Consider the following 21,564-nt stretch of genomic DNA (forward strand, 5'->3'; position numbering starts at 1 on the left):
TCTTTGCAGTGGTATCTTCATAGAGAATGACATAGAGGTCACGACGTTCACGGTAGGGCTTCGAACAAATGAGTTGACTGATCATGATTAACGTGCAGACATATGGAAAACCATTACAAAAGCTTGTTTCCGCTTCATCGTTTAAGCACGCAAGCCAGGATGCTGGAGTTTATGTCTCGACGGTTTTTACAGTCCTTCTGGTGCTATATTTCATCAGCAATGAAATTACGCCAATGACTCTCTCCAACCGCAATGTGCTTTGTCCTTAAATTTCAGTGACAAATTTAAGCAAATCCTCTTTGCATTGTTTCACGTCGGATAACGTATTAAAATATGTGCCATAAAGTTAATGTTTTGTTACTCAAAGGAAAGACAGGCCGCAATGCGGATAGATTGAATCTCAAACAGGCGTTCGGTATGATTGCAATCTGTCAGAGTGAGGAAGAATATGTATTCTGAAGAATCATTTGACGGATTGCATCTGGCGACATTTCCCGATTGCTCTGCATCAATCACACTGACGCACACTTCACTTCAGAAATCGCATCAATATAGAAGTGTGTACACTGTGGAGCGCACACCGGCATTATCCATGCGGTGCGTTCAATCTGACCTGACAGTCCTGTTGACATTGATGAATTGCCACTGTCTCTGGCTGTACTTTCCTTCTTCCGTACCTTATAAGATGTAGCGGCCCTGTCGTTTGTGCGCACTTTCGGCACTCGCTCTCACCGTGTGCGTTTCTGTCGTTTTCACCTGAGATATCAATTTTCAGCTTTTCCTTTCCTTCTCCTTCTCAACTGATGGAGTGGCAGCAGTGATCGAACTCTTAACTCCTCCTCCTTCCCATCTGTTTTATGTTATTAAACACCGAAGGAAACGAACACAACGTCAAAGTAACTGTTTGGTTTGAACTGCCCCCAAGGGATCTCTGAACAGCTGGAGAGATGTAATGGTTTAACGTTGGGTAAATATGAAGCGCCCCGCTTGAGAGTTCAGTTCATTGCTTTTTCCTCGAGCGCTTGTGTGAAATTGAATGCCACTGTTTCATATTGTAGGTAACCATATATTACATCACAGTTCCAGCGTCGTCCTGTGCGCCGGACATCGACGAAACACGATGACCTACCTGGATTAAGCTAAAATGGTACTGGACTCGCATCCATTAACCTGATTTAAATTCACCTGGCATACTGAGCCGTGACTTTCAGCTGTGATCTGGCGACCCATTGTCGGTATGTGACGTTCAGCTGTATATGTGAAGCAATTGAGGTTAAGTTCTTTGGTCAAGGGTACAAAGGGTGCAATGCCCCAACCCTCATTCTAGGTGTACCGACACAAAATCGTGGTCGCTGTTGATAGTTCTGGACGTTTACGTAGTGGATCTTGTGTTGATTAAATACAGGAGTGAGATCAGAAAAAAGATTCAAGAATTATCCTGATGGCAAAGTTATACCACATTACACCACTAGATGGTAGTATGGGAATTTGAATTCATTTTAACAGACCGGAGGGCCGGGCACATTTTGAAGTGCAGAATAAGTAAAATGCTTCAAAACAATTTGAGTTAAAGGATGAGAAACATAATATGTGAAATGGAATTTAAGCATGCATTTTGTTTTTATGGTTTATGGAATGTGCTGAAATTGGAGGCAGAAGATGCATAGGTTGTAAGGGATGAGGGTCTTTTAGGCCTGGTTAACACAGACGTAATGTCACCTTGCATCTGTTGTGTGCACAAAGGTCACCTTGCTGCTGACACAGACACTGCTGCATGTAGCTACAGTTGCTATATGATCCAGAATGATGCTGCTTTTCTCTGACACCACACACCTTAAATTACATGAAATAAAGAGTAGACTTCCATCTGGGCTATGAATTTCACTATATGAGACTAATAACATTAAGATACAATGTCCTGTTTATCATTTACATTCTAACATTTATGCTTTTGTAGTTGATATTGGATAAACAGACATGTGGAATAGACATGTTAGAAAATAAATCACTCAGCCTATCGAATAGACAGCTGTTTGCCATTAAGTCAGACAGTCCCACATTTTTGAGGACTTACAACGTTTTAAAGCTCCTTCACAGCTAGGCCAAACAGTACCGATACCTCCACATTTGGCCTTCAAAAACCACCTGTGTAGTAACTCATTGCTTTTAAATGGGAGCCTGCCTTAAAACACTGAGCATCTGCTATTGTTATCTATCTTGGCTCACATTGACATGTTGAAAACAGGCAGCAAGTCCATTTGAGCCCTTTTCCTGTACTTCAGCTCCACCAAAAAGACACACTAAGCAAACAAATACCTCAAAAAATTGTATTCATTTAAGGGGCAACACATTTAAGCTGACCACCCTCAGCTATAATACACACCCTTGGGTCAGCTCCTGACCTGATGTGGAAGTACCCCCTGTAAGACTGGTGCAACCTTTTCTCATGTCCTGGTCTTTCAGATCGCACCATGCTGATTACACTGAAAGCAGACAAATTCTGAGCTCATACATGATTATTTCAGCTCTCCCCCTGTCCTGTCACTTGCATTGGTTTGCTGATTATGTCATCTGTCCTTCAGCTGGCACGACCAGCATTAGTGTGGATAAATGGCTGTTCCCTTGAATTTCACAGCATGTCATCAGCAAGTTTACTCCATCACAGAGAGGGCCAAACTGTAGTGCTGTGAAGAAGTGTATTCATTCCGTACACTGCAACCATACAATCCAATGATATTTAAAGCTCCAGTCTATAATAGAAACATCACAGTAGTCTACATTATCGTTTCTGAATGTAAATGGGTCAGATTGTATGCATGATTATTAAAAGTGTATAGGTCTGTTATGACTATATATCTAGATGAGATCTATTCCCTTTATCCTTGACATACTATGACTACCCTAACCCTATAAGTACAACAGCATCTGAGCTGAGTATTCTAGGGATGGTGTAACCTGAATCCCCTTCCACAGAGAAGGAATAGGATCAATTCTGTGTTTTCCAGGAACACTGAAGGATTCTCAGTGCCCACTGAGATATAGATCCATAATTACTGCTGCATTCGACATGCTTTGATGCTCTCTCTCTAAAATATTTTTTTTTCCTTTATCACCCTTTCTTCTGAAATAGCATGTGTGCATCAGACCAGCTGCTGCTGTCACGGGCATGGGCCAGGCATGCTGTGTGCACTTCAGTTGAGAATGCATATCCTTTTCACAGATTCTGAGGATGTGAGACTCCTGTAATGAGTGTATAAATAAGATTTTCCCAGATATATTTATAGGACCACCCTAATTGGTCACAATAGTTTACTTCTCAGAAATATTCACTTAAATTTATATAACACAAAAGGCGTGCCCCTTTGGGTGCAGTATAATTGAGTTTGCTGCTTTATAACAGTCCAGTACTTAATTCCCCTCAGCCTGGTAGTCTGCAGTTCAGGGATGGCCTGAGTCAGTGGTCCTGCAATAGACTGGTGCACATCAAGCTGCACTCCACACAAACCCACCCAACATGCCTTCTAGTCTCAGACATGGTTTCACTTATGTAATGATGAAACACAAGATTTAAATAGGATTTGCCCGCTTGCTTTTTAACCACTGCACTGGGCTCAACATTACACGTTGTCTGAGATTCCCAGAAATTACCTTTGGGCAAGCAGGCAACTAAAATATTAACAGAGTATTTTAGGTGGTTTATCTACGTAACAAAATGCATATGTTTCCAATCATATATTTTTTTTCCTCAATCTGAAATACAGTAAGGATGTTATCAGTCACTTACCAATGCTATATCTGGCAGTGCTGAATGAGGCAGTCATTGCAAACTTCCAGTCAATTAACAATGGCCAGTAACGTGCCACCAGTGAAATTACAAGGTTCAGAAAGGTTAGCTATGGACTTTTTAAGCACTCTTCAATAGAGATGCAAAGTCTCAGACTGATATATCATGAAAACAGTGATGCATTCAGATGTGGTTGTGAGATAGTGAGTATGTCTCTCAGCCTGCAGATGAACACGTTCAAACTTTGATGCTAGTTTTAAGAATAGCTAACTAATGTTGCATTTACTGTTGGTTGTAAAGGAGGATCAACTAGGGTGTGAAAGTGTAGCTACCATGCTGTGTTTTATCTTTGTAAAGTAAGCAAGTAGCATTGATTTCTACTGTAACTTCGGGGTTCCTGTTACTTCAGTACAGTACTGCTGTTGCATTTATGATTATAGCTCATCACACCTTTAATTTATCACAAACACTTGTTCAAAGCAAGTTTAGCAACAGATGTGGCAATGGAGCTCTGCTTCTTTGTGTCTGTGTGATTGACAGGCTCAATGGCAACTCAATTCACAGAGACGTACGTTGCAGAGGTGTGTTGTGGGAATATCTGAAAATGTTTCACCAACAACTGAAGTCAGAATGGCGTAATTTAACCATTTGCCGACACGTTCAGCCCGTTAATGTGGACATAATGTAGACCTGCAGATGTATATCAAGTAAAGTGAGCTCATCGTGTGTAGCACACCAGAGGCAGACGCGCAGTAAGGGTGATCTCTCAGAAGGCCAGAAGCACCCAGGGGTGCGTGCTTGTCCCCACGGTGGCCATTTGGCGTGCACTTTAATTAAAGCAGCAGAGCAGGATGGATGCTGCGTGCAGTGAGGTGTCTGATCTCATATAGCACTGGGAGTCCTGCAGGCCGACAGCTTCACAGCACCGCTCCTGCTGTGGGCCTTCTCTGCAAATCACACACAGGGTAACCCTCCGAGGCCTGGTGGGGTACAGGATTACAACAGCACCACAGAGCGATATGGTGTGTGCGTTTGTTTGTTTGTATGTGTGTGAATGTGAGGTTAATCTGTGCGTGCGTGAAGGTGTGTGTGCGTTCCTGTGTGTGTGTGTGCGAGTGTGTATGCATGTGTATGAATGTGTGAGTGTGTGAAAGAGGGAGACACAGAGGGAATGAGAGTGTTTGCGTGTGATAGGCTTGTTAAATAACAAGATCAGTAGCTGCACCTTAATCCGGTCCCCTGACAAGCCGGATCGCTTGTGCAACATTCTAACATGGTTGCGCATACATCATGCTGTTCACGTAGGCCTGAAAACTTGAAGTCCCTCTGGAGTTATGGAAATCAGAAAAGCAGAAAGACCTTGTGCTTACTTATCATGTAACAGTGCAATGCCCTGCTAAGCTGTTTGAAGTGTGACCACAGGGAGCAGGAAAAGGTTCTGGCCATGATCTGAGCACCATGGGTTTGAAACAAGATGCACTGCAGTGGAGCTCCTTAGCCAAATGTCTCACCATGGAGGGTAGCAAGCAAACTAACATCTACATATGTAACTAGCCTCCAGACACTCAGGTATCAATAAAGGGATGGGCATGCTAATCCTGAAACAGATGATGGTGTGAAACAAGCACACTTACGTGGGTTTGGAGGCCTCTGCCTGGTCAGTCTGGAGCTTCTGTCCTCCTTCCACCTCCATTGTGCAGTAAACTATGCGGTTTGGAGCCAAAGACTTTAACCCCTGCACCTCCATGATCACAACCTGGGAGATGCCAAAAAAAAAAACAAACATCCGCTATCAAAATCCAAAGCTGTGCTTCACTGCCACAACTAGTGGAAAAACAACAACACATTCTAATCAACCTCTGAGAAAATCCTGAGCAGCCGAGCGAGTAATTATCCTTAAAATTCAGACAAGAAAGACAGAAAAATGCTTCAAAACCCTGTCCTCCCAGAGGCCACTCAGAGTCTCTTTTGGTCTCTTAATAGGGTGGGTTTTATCTGAAGCTAAACTAAAAAAAATCTACTCACGATTGCATGTAATCTGCATAGGCTATTCATTGCTAGTATAAAGTGGCGCTATGTGTTTAGCCTGTCAATGCGATTTCCTTTCACAACAATGCTTATAAAGTGGAATTTGCTATCTATCTTTGCTAACTTTGTTCTTTAGTATATAACATAATAAAAAGGAACATACAGAAACATGGCTGATTTAAAATACTAGCTAGTTTAGTTGTTATTAAAATATTCCTAAACAGACATGGAGAGAATCCTGTCTGTGCTGGTTACTGTGAATTTGATCATAACTCTTTTTTAAGGAACACCATATATAATTGAAAACTGTACAGCCCCTTTAAATATCGCATCAATCTGTCTACTCAATGTCTTTGTTTATCTGCATATTGTGTGTTTGGTTTAGCAAAATTATCATAAAATCAATATTCATTGAATTGCAAATCAACTGCCATGGTCTGTTAAAACATAAAATGGTTAATAAAATGATACCAAATAGTACCATAAACGTGTCCTGAACAAAAGTGTGTGGCAATAAACGAGACCTCAAGGGTCTCTTACTTTATGGCTAAAACTACACCCAATATGCAATTGACACAATACAGCAATGAAATAAATGAAACAATCGTGTGAGGACCATTTAGCAAAATCCAGGCTATTTGTTCTTCATTTGACAAAGAAAACTAGAATGTATTGCCCCGCCCTGGATTTACAAATTGAATCCAATCCCTGGATGCAGATGACTCACTCTAATCAGGGTTATGCATTGGATTAGTAGACGCCCTCAACCAGGTTGATTTACACACTTTCACACATGAACTGTTTACGCAGCTGCATATGTGCTGCAGCCATTCAAGTTATGAACCTTGCACAAGGGTACAACAGGTTTTGTAGTCCAAGGGTTGTCAGTTAAATTCCCAGGCAGAGCACCGCTGTTGTGCCCTTGAGTGAAGTGCTTAACCTGAATTGCTTCAGTGAATATCCTGCTGCATAAATGGATGATATGTACACAGTGTAAGCTGCTCTGGATAGTGTCTGCTGAGCAAATATGTAGAGTAATAGCATGAGGCCACCGTACCTCCAGAGTGAAGGACAACACCACATCAGACTTGGAGAGCTGGTTCTCATCCTCCTGGCCCATGTCGATGATGGAGGTGTTGTGGCCCCTCTTCAGCTTCTGCAGTTTAAAGTCGCCACCCTTGGACACCGGCATGCTCTCCAGGTTGGCCATCAGCAGGTTGACCGAGGACTTGAGTTCCTCAATATACATGGCTTCCATTTCTTTGGACACAAATTTGGGAAACTTTCTTTCCTTTGGGAACAAAAGAAAAAAACACAGAGGTGGCATAGAGGCTATGTTTTTTTTTTCCATTGGTTTGAGCTTATCTCCATAACCACTTAAGGGGATGAGCAGGATTTAACTGCAATATGCTGTAAATTATAGGGATCAGTGCATTACAGGCAACAACAGAGGCACATCTTTATGAGACCAAAAAGTCATGAATTCCTACATGTTATTATTTTATGAAAAAAAAAACAGTTTGTGATCTTGCATAAATGTTATTCTAAGTCTTCATTTTACCAATATCTGGTATTGTGTTTGGTATCTTTATATTGTCTATAGTTTTTTTTTCCCAAGAATTTCACAACAAACTTTGTAACACATTAGATATTATCCAGCATGCAGTGAATCCTAATATTTCAACCGTGCTTCAAAAGTGCTCAGATGCTGTTTGTGTTACCTGAAGAGGAAGTGTGGGTCACACTTACCCTGGCGATCTGATCAGCCATCTGAAGTCGCCCATCCAGCTCTCTTCTGATCTGGGCAGCCTGCTCATCTGGGTTATCCAGCTGGAAGTAGAAAAGACAGAATCTTAAGTTTTAAATGCACCTTCAATAAAGCCCATCTGTTTTTCTCTCCAGACCACAGATCTGGAGCATTAGTAATACAGTGATTTTTGTTTTATATCCCTTTATATCCCTTTCAGGATCAATGGGTGAAATAGGGAAAAAATTCCTGAACAACAGGCAATAAATTTTCTGTTAAAATACCTGCATAGGATGCGTACTTTGCAATATTCCTGCGTGATCCTAAATCATTGTCTGGTAATACAACGCTTATTGAACCCCCACCCCCCTTCCTTTCAAGGTCAAAGAGTCCAATATCACGGTCTCTGAAATTACTCTCAAATTCATTCCTAACACTCTGATTTATTTTCCCCCTTCCCATTAGATCGTGTCAGTCTTCCTGATTAAGAACTAAAGGAACAACCTCAGTGAAGAATCACTGGCTATATTTATAATCCACGTAATAGTTTCTCACGTTGAAATCAGACTCTGTATCAGATGCGCAGTGCAAAGGCCTTTAATTGGGAAGCTTAATTGGATCTGAGTGGTATTCAGTAATTTGTCGAGATGCCCGCAGTCAGACAGATGGAGAGAATAGATCTGTCTCTGGGGCTGTGCTCGCCCTGGAGATTGGAACGAGATGAGCAAATTACGACGGAGATGGATTCAATCATAACTTGTCTTCTCTAAGCACTAAACACACACAAGGTCACGTTGGAAATGGTGGAGCTCCGTCTGCCACCGACATAACCGGCTAATAACAACCGCTTGCGCTGAATTTTTCCTGTGGTTTTCAACTGTGCCAATCCCAGCACAGCAAAGAGCAAAGAGATTAATGCCAAATTAAATCTAAAGATTGTTAGAAGTATCATTATAAGTCCTAATCAGGAAATGGAAGCGGGGGACTGGACACAGGCACGGATCTACATTGATTCTCCCCTTGTTGTCAATGAGGAAGGAAATGGCACCATTAGTCCAAATTCAAGCCATTCAATAACAGTCTTCTTAAGTAATCTCACAGTATGCTTTGAAACACTTATGTCAAGCAAACAAAATACTCTGACATCTCTCATCAGTATATCATTCTCACAATGTGTACAAACATTTTCAACATCTACTTCTCTGTGCAGGAATCTGCAGGTACCATGTGTCACTTCCCTGGGGCTCAACGACTTGGTACCAAATATAAGGGTACAGAATATAGAATAATATATTGTAAGGACATAAGCACTCAAAGAGGATCAAATGTCAGCCAGCTGTATTACATAGCAGCTACTATGAGTGTGGAATTTTGCAATAGCTTTGTGCTTATGTACACACCAAATCACTACACAATTACAGCTCACTACAAGACCTGCAAACCAGTGCACTAGAGGGGAAGACTGCTGGAAATATAATAAATAAGATGGAAATGTAAAATAAAGGCTCCTCAATTTTATTGCAAAGAAAGGCAAGCTGTGATAAGGTGCAGGTGGCTCTATTATCAGACCTACTGTTTGTCTTATTTTGTACATCCAATCTATGCACTATATGCTGCAGCCAAGTGGTGTGCTCTGAGACCACTGAGGGGAAACAAGGCTGTGACTTGTTAGATGGCCAGTCAGCATCACGGTTGGTTAGCTCACCATCTGCACTCGTGGAGGCAGTAGTGTCCCCCTTCCTGCCACCAGCTGTCCCCATCAGAGTTGACCTAGCTACAGACACCATCTAACCCCCTCCCTAATGATCACACATGTGCGCAGGCGCACACACACACACACACATACCCACGCGTGCACACACACACACACACACACACACACGTGCATGCACATACACATTAGAGTGGTGCAATGTCCTTACCAACATTAGCCACAGAACCAACTCATTCAGAAGAACCATTCCTGCCTGGTCCTAATTTTGGAAACAATATTTCTACTAAAGGACAAGGAAAGGGTAAGTCTCCTCATACTATTCTTCTTCTTATTATTATTAAGATGAGTAAGATGAACAGAAGAGATTTTCAGAAGAATGGAGCACTGTTGGTGGCTCTACATGAACATCCGAGGCTCTGAGATGGTCAGTCACTTCAGAGCACAGGCAAAAGATGTCTCAAGTAACACATGCCTACTCTGCTCCCCCAGGATTACTGAAAGCTGGGACTTTTATTCTGAGTGATGTTTAATACTGGATTTAGTCAGCAGCAGGGTTAAGTGCACAGAGAGGCAGATTATGAAAGAGTGAGAGGATGAAAGGATGAGAGGGCAGATCATGTTTCTGGCCCCCTGTGTTTGTCTTAACTGTCCTTTCAGTTTACCTGCCCGGGCTCACTGCAGCTTTCACTCTCTGCGTCGATTGTCAGAAAATGGCCTCTTCACTCTTAAATTGCAGAACCGAGTTACACCACTGAAATTGGGTAATTCAGTGTCTCTGTGGCTTAATAATGTAATTAAAACAAGGAGAGAGTGCCAGTAGAGCTGCAGAGCGCTGCCTTACAGACAGTACGACCAAGCCTTTGATAAATGATACCAGAAATGTTGTTCTTCTCTGTCTTTAAGGCTGAACCTGTTAAGTGTGCCAGTGGAAGTGTGGACTGTTCTGAGTCTCGAATCTCTCTCTAGAATCTCAGTTTGTATTATAATGCACAGACAAACAGATACACACAAGCACTCTCACACACACAGACTCACACACACACACACACACAAATAAATTTGCGCGTGCACCCAACAAACGGTTTTTTCATTCCCATCACATCCACGCCCTCAGAGTAACAGCACTGCAGAGCTACCCAGTAAATCCTTTACCAGTAAATCTCTTCAGAAGCCACAGAGAAAAAAAAAACAAACCCATTCACTGCTACTCTGAGAGCCCTGTGCGATGACATCACAGGAGAACACAGATAAAACAAAGGGAGGAGTCATCTCCCTCGCCCAGCCGTGTCAGCCGTGCGTGCGCCGGAGTGCGTATGACGCCAAGAAAACGGCAAGCCCCCGTCCCCCTCGTTCGTTATTTAACACGGTAATGAGAGGGCAACGCGACGCTGCTGCCGCTGCGGAGAGATGCGATGTAATCAGATTTCATGTAAGTGAGGCTCAAATTAATTAGATTAATTAAATCTGGTTAATCTCTCCTGGCGAACGCAAAGCTGTCTGCCTGACGCATGCCTTGCGAGAGCCGCTGGTCGGCGAGGTGCGGACTGGAATCACGTAGGCATTGTGTTAGTGTCAGCAGTCAGGGCTCCGGAATGACTCCGTCACCATTTAAAAGCCCCGGGTCGCCGTGAGCCAGCGCTGAGCACGCTTTGTTTGGCGAAATCATGGGCCTTGTTGTGATGACTGGGGCTTTGCGCGGTGCACGAGAAAGGAGAAAAGTGGAGACATGCTGAATTCTATTTGTAAAATATTTACTGCGTTTGTTCAAGGAGGTGTCTGAGAGGGCAGAGGCACTGTGGAGAAGCTAATTGGAGTGGGTGTATGTTCTGTCTGATATAAATGCAGAAAATGCCATGCAGTCAGAGATAGGTTAAAACTACTGTAAACACAAAATAGAGGCAGTCTCTCCCTCTTTTGCTCTTTCACTCTGCTTGGCTTCATCCACGCTGTCATCTGTCAACCAGGAAATTGATTAAATGAGCCATTGCAGAACACTAAAACTGATTTAATGATGTGCTAAACCCAACAGTACAGCAAGCTATACAACAATGGTTATCAGAAAGTTTCTGAATGCTTAAATTCTGAATATAAGTAAATGATAAAACAATTGCCAGTGCACACAAAATGCCTCTTGAATTTTTAATTGCATTTCTATTAGCAGTAGTCAGACATGCTTTGGTAAAAGTGCTGCCGTCTACACCTGAACATGCCCATCATGCACTTTCTGCCTATTCCCAAAATAGGCTGCCTTCGATGTGCAGGATAAAATGGGATAAAGCAAGTGCAGGTTCTCACCCATTTCTCATCATGCTGTTGTGGGAGCTGCCACAGGAGATCCCAGCAAACTAGAACAGAATTAGAATGTCTTCTAGTTGAGAAGACAGTGATATACTGAAATACATTTTTATCTAAGCCTGTTATAATGGGACTTGACTGTACTAAGATGGAGGCTCTCTAAGAAAAGGCTGCAAGCTAACCCTACGTAAAGACCGATACATGCAAACTCCTCTTGTCTGAAAAGAGCGTGATCGTCTAGTTAATCTCCCAAAGGCAATTCTGAACTTCAAGGAAAAACAGGTTCAATAAGCTGCAAGAAGAGATGCAATTATTGCAGTCATGTTCCTTGTGTGCATCTAATTGCCTTTTGGCTCAGGAACAAATCAATATCTAAAGGATGAGCAATATGAAATTAGTCATAATCTGTATTGAAGCATTGTTGGACAACACTGAGAGAAAAAGGGAAAAAAGCTACTGTATAGCTCCCAACAGCTGTTAGCCTATTTTCTGCCATGGAGTGACAAAACGTTGAAAATTTTGCAGGCATTCTCACATCAATAATGCATGCAGAGATCGGTGCCTGTGAGTAATTTACAGCATCTGAAATGGGGAAAGGAGGGAGAGACTGCTCTCTCTGCATTGATTTATCTTACAGCAGCATTAACATTTTGACTGAACACCCACCCCCGATGATAACCCCCGCAGCAGTCTGTGTTTGAATTAAGCTCCATCAGTGCTGCCGCAAGTCTCACAGGGACGGAGACAAAAGAAAAGTCCTAGAAAGACAATGCGGAGCGCGAGGAACGGTGTCAGGTTACGCTGCAGACCGGTTTCTCTTTCAGCGGAGGAGGGCAGATTTAGGATGTAATTAATCCCATTAAGATTCCTGAGGTCTCCAACGCACACCCACTAGTAAGCAGAGCTTGCTTTAAAACTGATCTCGTGAAAGCGTCTTCGAGTTAACAAAGATAAGCTCTCACCAAACCCTGTCAAATTGCTTCTCCCACAAACAAAAAAAAAACCCCAAAGTGGTGCAGCTCTTTCACTGGAATGACAACGCGAGAAGAAAAAAGAGCAGACTGCTCTGGATGGGATAGAGAGACTTTACTGTATTGATTCCTCCCGCTGTAGCAGAAGCTTCAAGGTAGAACAGGCCTCTCATACAGCGCAGGGACATTCTAAGTGAAGCTTGCTGCACTTTTTAAAAGAGAGGCAGAGTTCTGGCAGGCTGGAGGCAATCTCTTTAATATTTGAAACCGCATTTTACAGTTCACATATCAAGCGGCTGCCGCCAGGGGACATTATCATAAAAACAACAACAACAAGCGCAGGGACGAACAAATAAATGAATCAGCTCTGACGGGCGAGGTGCCGGACTCCAAACAGAGGTCACAAAAGAGTCTAGACCAGAGATACTCTGGGGATAGAGGCCATGGGGCAGGAAGCACATGGATCTCTCTGCGCTCCTGACTATGTGGCAGGCCTAAAACCAAGGGACTGGACCCTGCTCTGCAACCTCTCCGCAGCTGTGGCTTTTATTTAAAGGCAAGCAAATGAATGATTGATGACGAAACGGAGCTCACCGAGAACACAGAAAATGCAAGGGAGGGGGAGATGTGAATTCTAGAGCTTGAATGCAGTCCCCCCCCCATTAACAGAGCAAAGTGCTGCTGCCGTCACATGTCATCACACACAGGAAAGGAGTGACACGACAATCAGACACTCATGGTGTCTTTTACTGTAGTTACGCACAGATATTTTTCAACATACATTTTTATACATATGCTAGAATGATACGGGGTGTGTGTAGCCATACAGGACAAATAAAAAAGAATGTTTTTGCACCTCAGTTGGGGGTGAAATGCTTCATCATATTACTTTCCATTTGCTAGAGGCAAATTTAATATCACACGTCCAAATTCCACCAAAAAAATAGCCCTTGTGGATAGTAGCTCTTTAAGATTTCATGTTGAATATTCATCAGTGATAACTGCTGGACTAAAACCACTGGACTGAGAAATGCTGTAGGTTGTACCAGCAAAAGGTTGTGATCTTAGTAATTTTAAGATCGCTATCACTGCAGGGTTTAATGGTATATATAAAACTACTATGCAGTACAAAGATTGAGATTGAGGTAAAAAAAAAAAAGACACACAGTGGCCATCTGGATTGTTAAAAAAAAAAAACACTAAATTGTTGCCGACATTTGAATTATTATCATTCTGCAGAAAATGAAATGCAGCGCACAGGCACGGTTCAGTGACCAGTGCCTGGGGTACGAGGACTGGAGTACAGAGCCAATGCTATGAAAAAGCTACGTGTGAAATGGGGACATAATGCCTTTCAGTGAGACAAGGGCACGGTGACCATAACACGCACAATGACCCACGGTGCCTACGCAGCACGTGACCGTTCCCCTGGCCAGCAGAAACACCTGATCAGGCCCCGCCACCAGCTGCAACAGACTGCTCAACAGAATGCCCATGTTCTCACAGCATTCCTCTCTTTCCAACCTGTCAGCACAGCTCAGGACATAATGTTAAAGGAAACACAGCAAGATGAAGGTGACCGGCCTTCTGCATTTTCACAGGCTTGATTCTTTTCAGTACTTAAGTTCTTCTTCATATGGAAAAGGAAAAAAAAAAACATTAGCTACAGCAAGATAAGTACTAGCACTTCGTTTATGACTTCCCGCTATGCCCAGTAGACTGATAATAGGATACAATGGTGATGTGGCCTGTAAATTCTCATACCATTGACACTTCTCCAGTAGTTTAGCTCAGTGCATGAAAGGGGGGAGGATGGAAATGGAAATAGGATAGCGGGCTTCTGGTCACACCCAGCAATAGTCTGATGCACTGATGATGCAGGCTAAGACATGTTTCTCTGACCACTGTGATTGTAACCCCGCTGGCTACAATTTGTGTTCACAAAGCATCTTCAAAAGTGCCATACAAGCAAAACTGTCAGAGACAGGAAATGCTGTCTCCCTGTGCCCTTTTGTCTGACACTGCGTTGCTGAGGGACTTGGCCCGTTCGGAGACCTGTAAATACGACAAAATCGTCTGTTTTGCTTTTTTAAAAAAAATGCTTGAAGAAAAAAAGCATGACATTTTGCAAAGGATAGTTCTAGCCGTGCACCTATTTATAGCCTGTGTTATTTATCCCCCAGTTTGTCAACAGGAGGGACTCTATCACCCCAGTGAGGGAGCGATTGTTCAGATAGAGCAAGGGAGTAAAAAAAAAAATTTAGATATGATCAAAGTGAGAGATTGGGCATACAGCGCTTCTGTTGGGGAATCTTACATAAATCATGTTTACACTTAAGATTAAATACATGTTATCGTTGCTATCTAGCAGACTGGCAGCTTGGTAGGGTAGTCAGCCTGATTCATTGGTAAAAAAAAAAAAAAAGGTCACAGCACTTTGTTGCAGTCATGGCAGGTTGGTTTTCTGCTATGGAAGCAGTCTTAAAGATTTATACTGGGTGGTTCAGTTGGCCTCTTTAGGGAAGTCGACTGGGATCCATCCTTTTCCTAAGAGGTTTTTTCCAACTGTGGGGGTGGGAGGTGGGGCGGACATGGCCTGCTCCTATGGCGTGTGGACACAGCACTCGAGACAAGACTGCACGCAGTCACAAGCAATTCTTGTCACCATCAATTCTAAATGGGATAGTCACAGAGCTGGCTCTGACACAAGCACTGCTGCCCACAGACAGGGCTTTGGGCTCTTTTCCTCAGTGTGCTTCAGCTGCCACACTACAGAGCCCGGCGCCTCGATATAATGGAGCAGTGTGGCACATTGGTAAGGAGCAGGGCCCAAAGATCACAGGTTCAGTTCCCAGGTGGGGCTCTGCTGTTTTAGCCTTGGGAAAGGCACTTAACCTGCATTGCCTCAGTAATTGTTCAGCTGCATTAATGGATAACAGGTCAAAATCACAAGCTATGCAAGCTGTAAGCTATGTAACTTGCATCCCATCACATGAATCAGGAAGCACAGGTGGGGGAAAGAGGAGCCAACGGCAGGGTTTCCAGGTCTTTGTGGTGAAAACAGCCAAATACCAAATCCAAACTAGCCCAAAACTAGCCCAATGTACCAAGTATGTGCATTATTATTATTATTAATAATAATAATAATTATAATAATAATATATTACATTATTGGCATTTAGCAGACAGTCTTATCCAGAGTGACTTACATAGGTTACAATTCTCACAGGGGCAATTCTGGGTTAAGTACCTTGCCCAAGGGTATAGCAGCTGGGCCCCACTGCAGAATTGAACCAGCAACCGTTCGGTTACAAGCTGTGCTTCTAACAACTATTCTACACTGCATATTATTATTATTATTATTATTATTATTATTATTATTGTTGTTGTTGTTGTTGTTGTTTATGTATAGTCATAAAACCTCAACCTGCGGACCAAACAGAGAGCCTACAATAATGTTTTCACAGTAGCCCAACCAGGTGAGAAAACAACAGACTTGGCAACACTGGTCATGAGGCTCCTCCCAGGGACCCCACAGAGACTCCACGGTGGCCTAGAGAGAGTCACTGCTAAGAGAAACAAAGGAGGTGCAGGAATACATACAGACCGACTCAAATACAAGCCTGAATAGATAAATGTGTGTTTAGTGTGTTAACCACATTCAGCTAAAAAGAGCTTGATATTCACACTGCCATTGTATCATGCAGTCAGTATAAATGTACTTCACAGCCAGTCATCATAAAACATACTTAATTCACTGCTTGGCCATCTTCAATGGCGGCACAGCATTGGAGAGCAAGCCCTCGAAGGACATCTCCACAGCTAAAGGTAGTAGCAGCCGAAGGTGTGGGCGTAAAATGCTCCTGATGTATGGCAGTGCTAACAGTAAGAAAAAGAGTTTTACTTCACAGACCCCACTTTGCACACACGTGGCTAAAATGCAGGAGAGAAAATAATTGTCAGTGTGTCTGTACAGTTACAAAACTGAAGCACATATATTGGCCTTTCTTTGGTTGTCCTGGTAGTCAGATAGTTAGACTTAGGATTTATTTTGAGAGATACACGTAACGAGTTGGGCGTTGTCATAAGATGGCTCCATGATGCTCCATTTAGGGTCGTTTTGTACTGGCCAGTTCGCAACACTGCTTTCCGCACTGTATTTTCAAACAGTGCAGATTACAATGCTGCAATCTGTAATGCTCTTGTTAGGGCATCTGCCAAAAAATACATGTATAATCACAATAACAGTAAAAATGCTTTGGCTGGAGCCCTATGAACATGCTGAGGAGTGGGAGCAACCTGATCTGAAGAGCTGGGAGCCCAGGGGCAAGCTGCTACTGCTGCTGCTGCTGCTGGTCTATTTATAGCATAGCCACGTGACCAGTGCGGCGGGGCTGACAGCTGCCTGCCGTATCCCAGCAGGGTCCGCCCATAGCGCAGACCCCATACCCCCCCCCCCCACCCGACGACCGGCCCGCCTTTCAGAGATGCAGAGGTCTCACGGAGGTCACATCAGCTCCCTGTTTACCTGCTGTCATGCCCCTGTGCCAGTGATGCTGTGGAACGCTGCAGCAGCTTCGCAGAGAAAGAGACCAACGGAGCAGCTCAGCAGAAGCAAAAACTACAAAATGGGGATCACTCCTTAAAAATGACAGATGATATGTACCTTCCAACTCCATTACAAAAAAGCCACATTTTCCATGGACGATATTGGTTCTCTTTAATATCCTTAATATCTCCTTAATATATTTGTTATATCCGTTTCCTAAATTGCATTTCTTCTGGCTGAATTTAGCAACTCATAGTTACTGATGCAGCAAATAACAGATACATTCAAGGAAGTGGCCCGCTCCGAACACCAGCATAACTGCAGTGCTAAATACAGTACGTCAATCAATATAGTGTAATTTTCTGCTACTGTGAGGCATTTATTTTCGGCGTCTCTTGGGACGCATGGCTGCCTTGGTCTAGGTAATTTAATGATCAACCACTTGAGAGTGGCGGATAATTCATCTTGAAGAGAACACATCCGTGAGGGTAAATATTCATGACCACGGGTGGCAGAGCATGAGGAGCTGATTTTTTTGTAGCCTCCATGCATGATCATGTCCCTTTCAGTTTTACTCACATATTCATAGAAGCGGGAAAAAAGCTTGACCCATCCAATTTCCAAGAAAAAAGAACCATCTATACTTGGCCCCCACACCTCATTGTGTGTGACCATTGCCTCACTGGGTCTGGTCTCCTGCACTGCCCGGCCATGTTCCTCCAAGCCCCTCCCTGCGCCTGAACTCTGCAGCATACAGCTGCACTCTGCTGGCAGTGTAAATATTTCAAAGGCCCCGCCAGGGCCCGCTGAATTTTTAATCCTGTGTTCCTGAAAGGAAAGACACTAAAGGCTCATCCTTGAGTGCTTTTCTGAGTTACTGCGCAAAGACGTTAAAAAATGCCCTCTTGACGAATTCAGCGGTCTATATGCTTTTAGGATCCTTGAGTATATCGCTGGAAAACCCATTTTGTGTGTACAATAAATGTGTATACATTAAATAACTGGACTTCAACACTCATATTTACTGCTATATCAATTTATATGTTTATATTTATAATCATATATATATATATATGAAGTAAGCATGTTTAGCTCTAATTTATGAATAAAACACTGTACAAGCTGCTCTACCAGGTGTTCAGAGCTGACATCTCAACTGTACATATATGTTCACAATAATGATAAAGATTTGATGAACCATAAGCTATAATTTTTTCATGTTTTTTTATGAGCAATGCACATCTGCACAGTAGTTTGGGTTTGGTGACATTTTGTTCAATCTACTGCTGAGTCATCCCAACCACTAAAAAATGGAACTCATTGCCTCTTATTTGGCACTCCGTATTACAGAGATGGATTGTGGAAATAGTCTTATGATGGGCTAGTCCAGGGATAATAATAGAATAATAGAAAAAAAAACCTTAAAACTATGAAATAACACAAATGGAATTATGCAGTGACCAAAAAGTGCTAAACAAATCAAATATTGTTTTTTAGATCTATAAAGTAGCATAGGTCTTTGAATAAAAATGAATGCATGTTTCCCATTATCCTAATCAGGTGCATCCAAACCTTTGACTGGTACTGTACATCCTGCATGAATGTACATTCTGTCTGCTGGCGAGCATGGGTTTTCAGGGTGATAAGTTTAACTGCAGGAGAAAGATACAAACCTGTGGTCTCCTACTCCATGCTGTAGGAACACTACTACATCGCTGAAAGGCCAGGCCTCAAAGCATGCTCAGATATCCTGTTACAAAACCCTTCCTAATGTCTCACCTTGTCTAGCATGCATGAACGCATGAACAATTCTCACATAAATGTACGCATACATACATCCATGCATAGTGCTATTGTTTTTGCATATACAGAGGTCAGTGTTGCATCCATTCAAGGACAGGATGTGACACTTCTTCAGCCTACCCTTGGACATAATGCAGGCAAATCACTAAAATGCATCCAGCAGCAGCCTGTGTCCCGTTTTCAAGAGAAATATTGACAGAACGTCTGTGGTGGAAACATCATTGTGCTAAATTGAATTTACCTCCCTCAATGGATTGGGAGACATACAGATTTAATTATGTGAACACCAATTACAGCATCCATCTGTAATGTATTCATAGTGAAAACAGCTGATGCAGGAAGATGCTGGGCTGTTGCAACTGTTTACTGTTACCATGGCAGCACATCGCCTGGACAGACAAAGGGCAGAGATCATTTTGTGACTGACAACATGCAGATTCATGCAACACTCACCAGCTACTACTCATCTCCTTGTGTCCAAAGCCAAAAAAACAAGCTATTCAGTACATTCATCCATGTGGTAACAGTAGCTCTTGCTGCTTTGATTAGAGTGGGGTTTTAGAAAGCATAAGCAAAATATAATAGAAGCATTGAAGTTACATAGTGATTTGACATGCATCTTTCACTGTACGCGCATAGTGTGACGATGACTCCTATATGCCAGGCATACTGGGTTTCAGAGAATGTTCATGAATTACCGAATGATAATTATACATCTTATTTGTATAGCTCCTTCCATACAATGAAACTGCAGCCCAAAGTGCCTTGCAACACATGTCAGACAAGCAGACAAAAGTTAAGAAATGAACACAACACAATACAACAATAAAAGCAATTTAAACACCCCCATTAAGGATACAACTTGCTGTTTTTAATCGCTTATTAAATACCAAATGTTAAATAAAATAATGATGACACTTCTATGTTTCATTTGTCTTGTAGCTGAACACAAAAATATGTCATATTTTATAGTGAGTCATATCATTCATGTTCATGTTATGTACAAGTCCATCAAGGGAGGCAATGACACATTCTTTCTTGTGTTCTCTGTTGTCAGTGAATTGTATCAATTTTGGCTGATTGTACTTCTATTAAATAAACTCCAGGTGTTTGGCAGTGCAGGGGTCGTACTGAGACTTTGAAAATGGCTCCACGAACAATGGCTAACTCTAGCCAGAACATTTTTTATTTATTAGTTTATTTGGTAGATGCACTTATCCAGAACTATTTGTTGGTATTATGGCAAGATAAATTAAATGCAAATCACTTGAGCAACAAGAACTGAATGGGCATAGGCGCAGGGCAGCAAATTAGCATTAAACTGAAATATGCCAAGCCTGCTCAACCAAACCAAACAAAGTAATGTGATTTCTAACAGTTCTGTCTTAGCACTATGGGAAACTTACTGCACTTAACTAGTCAGCTACACAGTAAAATATCAATCATCACAATCTGCCAGAACTAATTGGCTCCCAAGATACTGAAATGTCACAATCTGTGAATATTTATTCTTAGATGTTAACTAGATCTACATTACTATACACTAGTTACCTTTGATGCAAGAAGATTTGAGAAAGCACTTATAATCAAATAACCATAGATCATATCCATCATCTCCATAAGATCATATACACAGCCTAGCCAGGGAGGAATACAGTGGGCTGGGCCTCTGAGGTGAAGCTAATGCACCCATTATGCTCCCATTTGAAAGGGAATGTTGTTTTACTGCAGCTGAATCACTTGGTTCTTTCTATCCCATGGCACTGTACTGGCAAACCAATGATATCATCTGGCCATCTGTCATCCTTATGACTACTTGCCACTGTCAGGCCAATATCATGGTCAGTCTTAGGTCGGTATGCTGACATGTTGGCATGCCAACAGTTGCCCCACACCAGACCTCTGAAGGCATTACATTAGATTGCACTTAGTCACTCAGCAGATTGTCGTACCCATAGTGACTTACAAAGAGTAGCTTGCCATTGTCAGCACGCCACCCTGTTGCCAATGTCGGTTTGAAAGGAGTTTGCTTGTTGACTTCAGACTAATGAAATCACAAATGGTTGTCTTGTAATACTGTGACCTCTTCATATGTTGTTTGCAAAGGAAAACTCCAAAACTCCAAGTTAAGTTAATTTAGTGTGGAAAGAAAGCTTTATGACTCAGCAGCATTTGTCAAGAGAAATACACAGCTAACGGAGCAAAAGACTGTACAGCAATATTCAGCCAATGAAACAGCAAAAGCTCAGGGAGAAAAATGATTCAAATGTAATGTAATATTCAAGACAGCCTTGACAGCATGCCAACCATCAGACTGCAAAGACCTCTACAGCTGCCCTTCCTCTGCCTGATCATACAGTGTAGGAACAAATCCCATGATGCCATGCCAAATACATTCAGTCAGAATATTTGAAAAACAGCTAAGACATGACCATTAATTTCAATTTGTTGTTGATAAAAATCTAAGGCAGCAGTTATGAATTATATTTTAGATGCTGATGAATGCCAGTCAAATACCACTTTTTCCAAATTATCAATTGTCTGTTATCTCTGTGAATAGTCCTTGATTATAACGGTATCTCACAATCATCACCATCTATGGAAGATGCATGCCCTGAAACAGGCTTCACTTTCTCTATGTTATGCGTTTCTTTTTTTCCCTTTTACTCCTAT

General features: G+C 42.3%; 1 protein-coding gene across 13 annotated transcripts in view; it reads right to left on the bottom strand.

Moving 5' to 3' along the window:
* Positions 1–21,564, bottom strand: part of cadpsa (Ca2+-dependent activator protein for secretion a) — a 108,575-nt gene that overhangs the window by 60,056 nt on the left and 26,955 nt on the right. For all 13 annotated transcript variants that reach the window (XM_036530639.1, XM_036530637.1, XM_036530633.1 and 10 more), the window contains exons 4-6: positions 7,562–7,642; positions 6,870–7,103; positions 5,419–5,540 (exon numbers count right to left, since the gene is read on the bottom strand). In XM_036530639.1, the coding sequence (XP_036386532.1) occupies positions 5,419–5,540; positions 6,870–7,103; positions 7,562–7,642 (437 nt within the window). The remainder of the gene's footprint in view (positions 1–5,418; positions 5,541–6,869; positions 7,104–7,561; positions 7,643–21,564) is intronic.

Source organism: Megalops cyprinoides, chromosome 6 (assembly GCF_013368585.1).
Source record: "Megalops cyprinoides isolate fMegCyp1 chromosome 6, fMegCyp1.pri, whole genome shotgun sequence".
Taxonomy (NCBI): Eukaryota; Metazoa; Chordata; class Actinopteri; order Elopiformes; family Megalopidae; genus Megalops; species Megalops cyprinoides.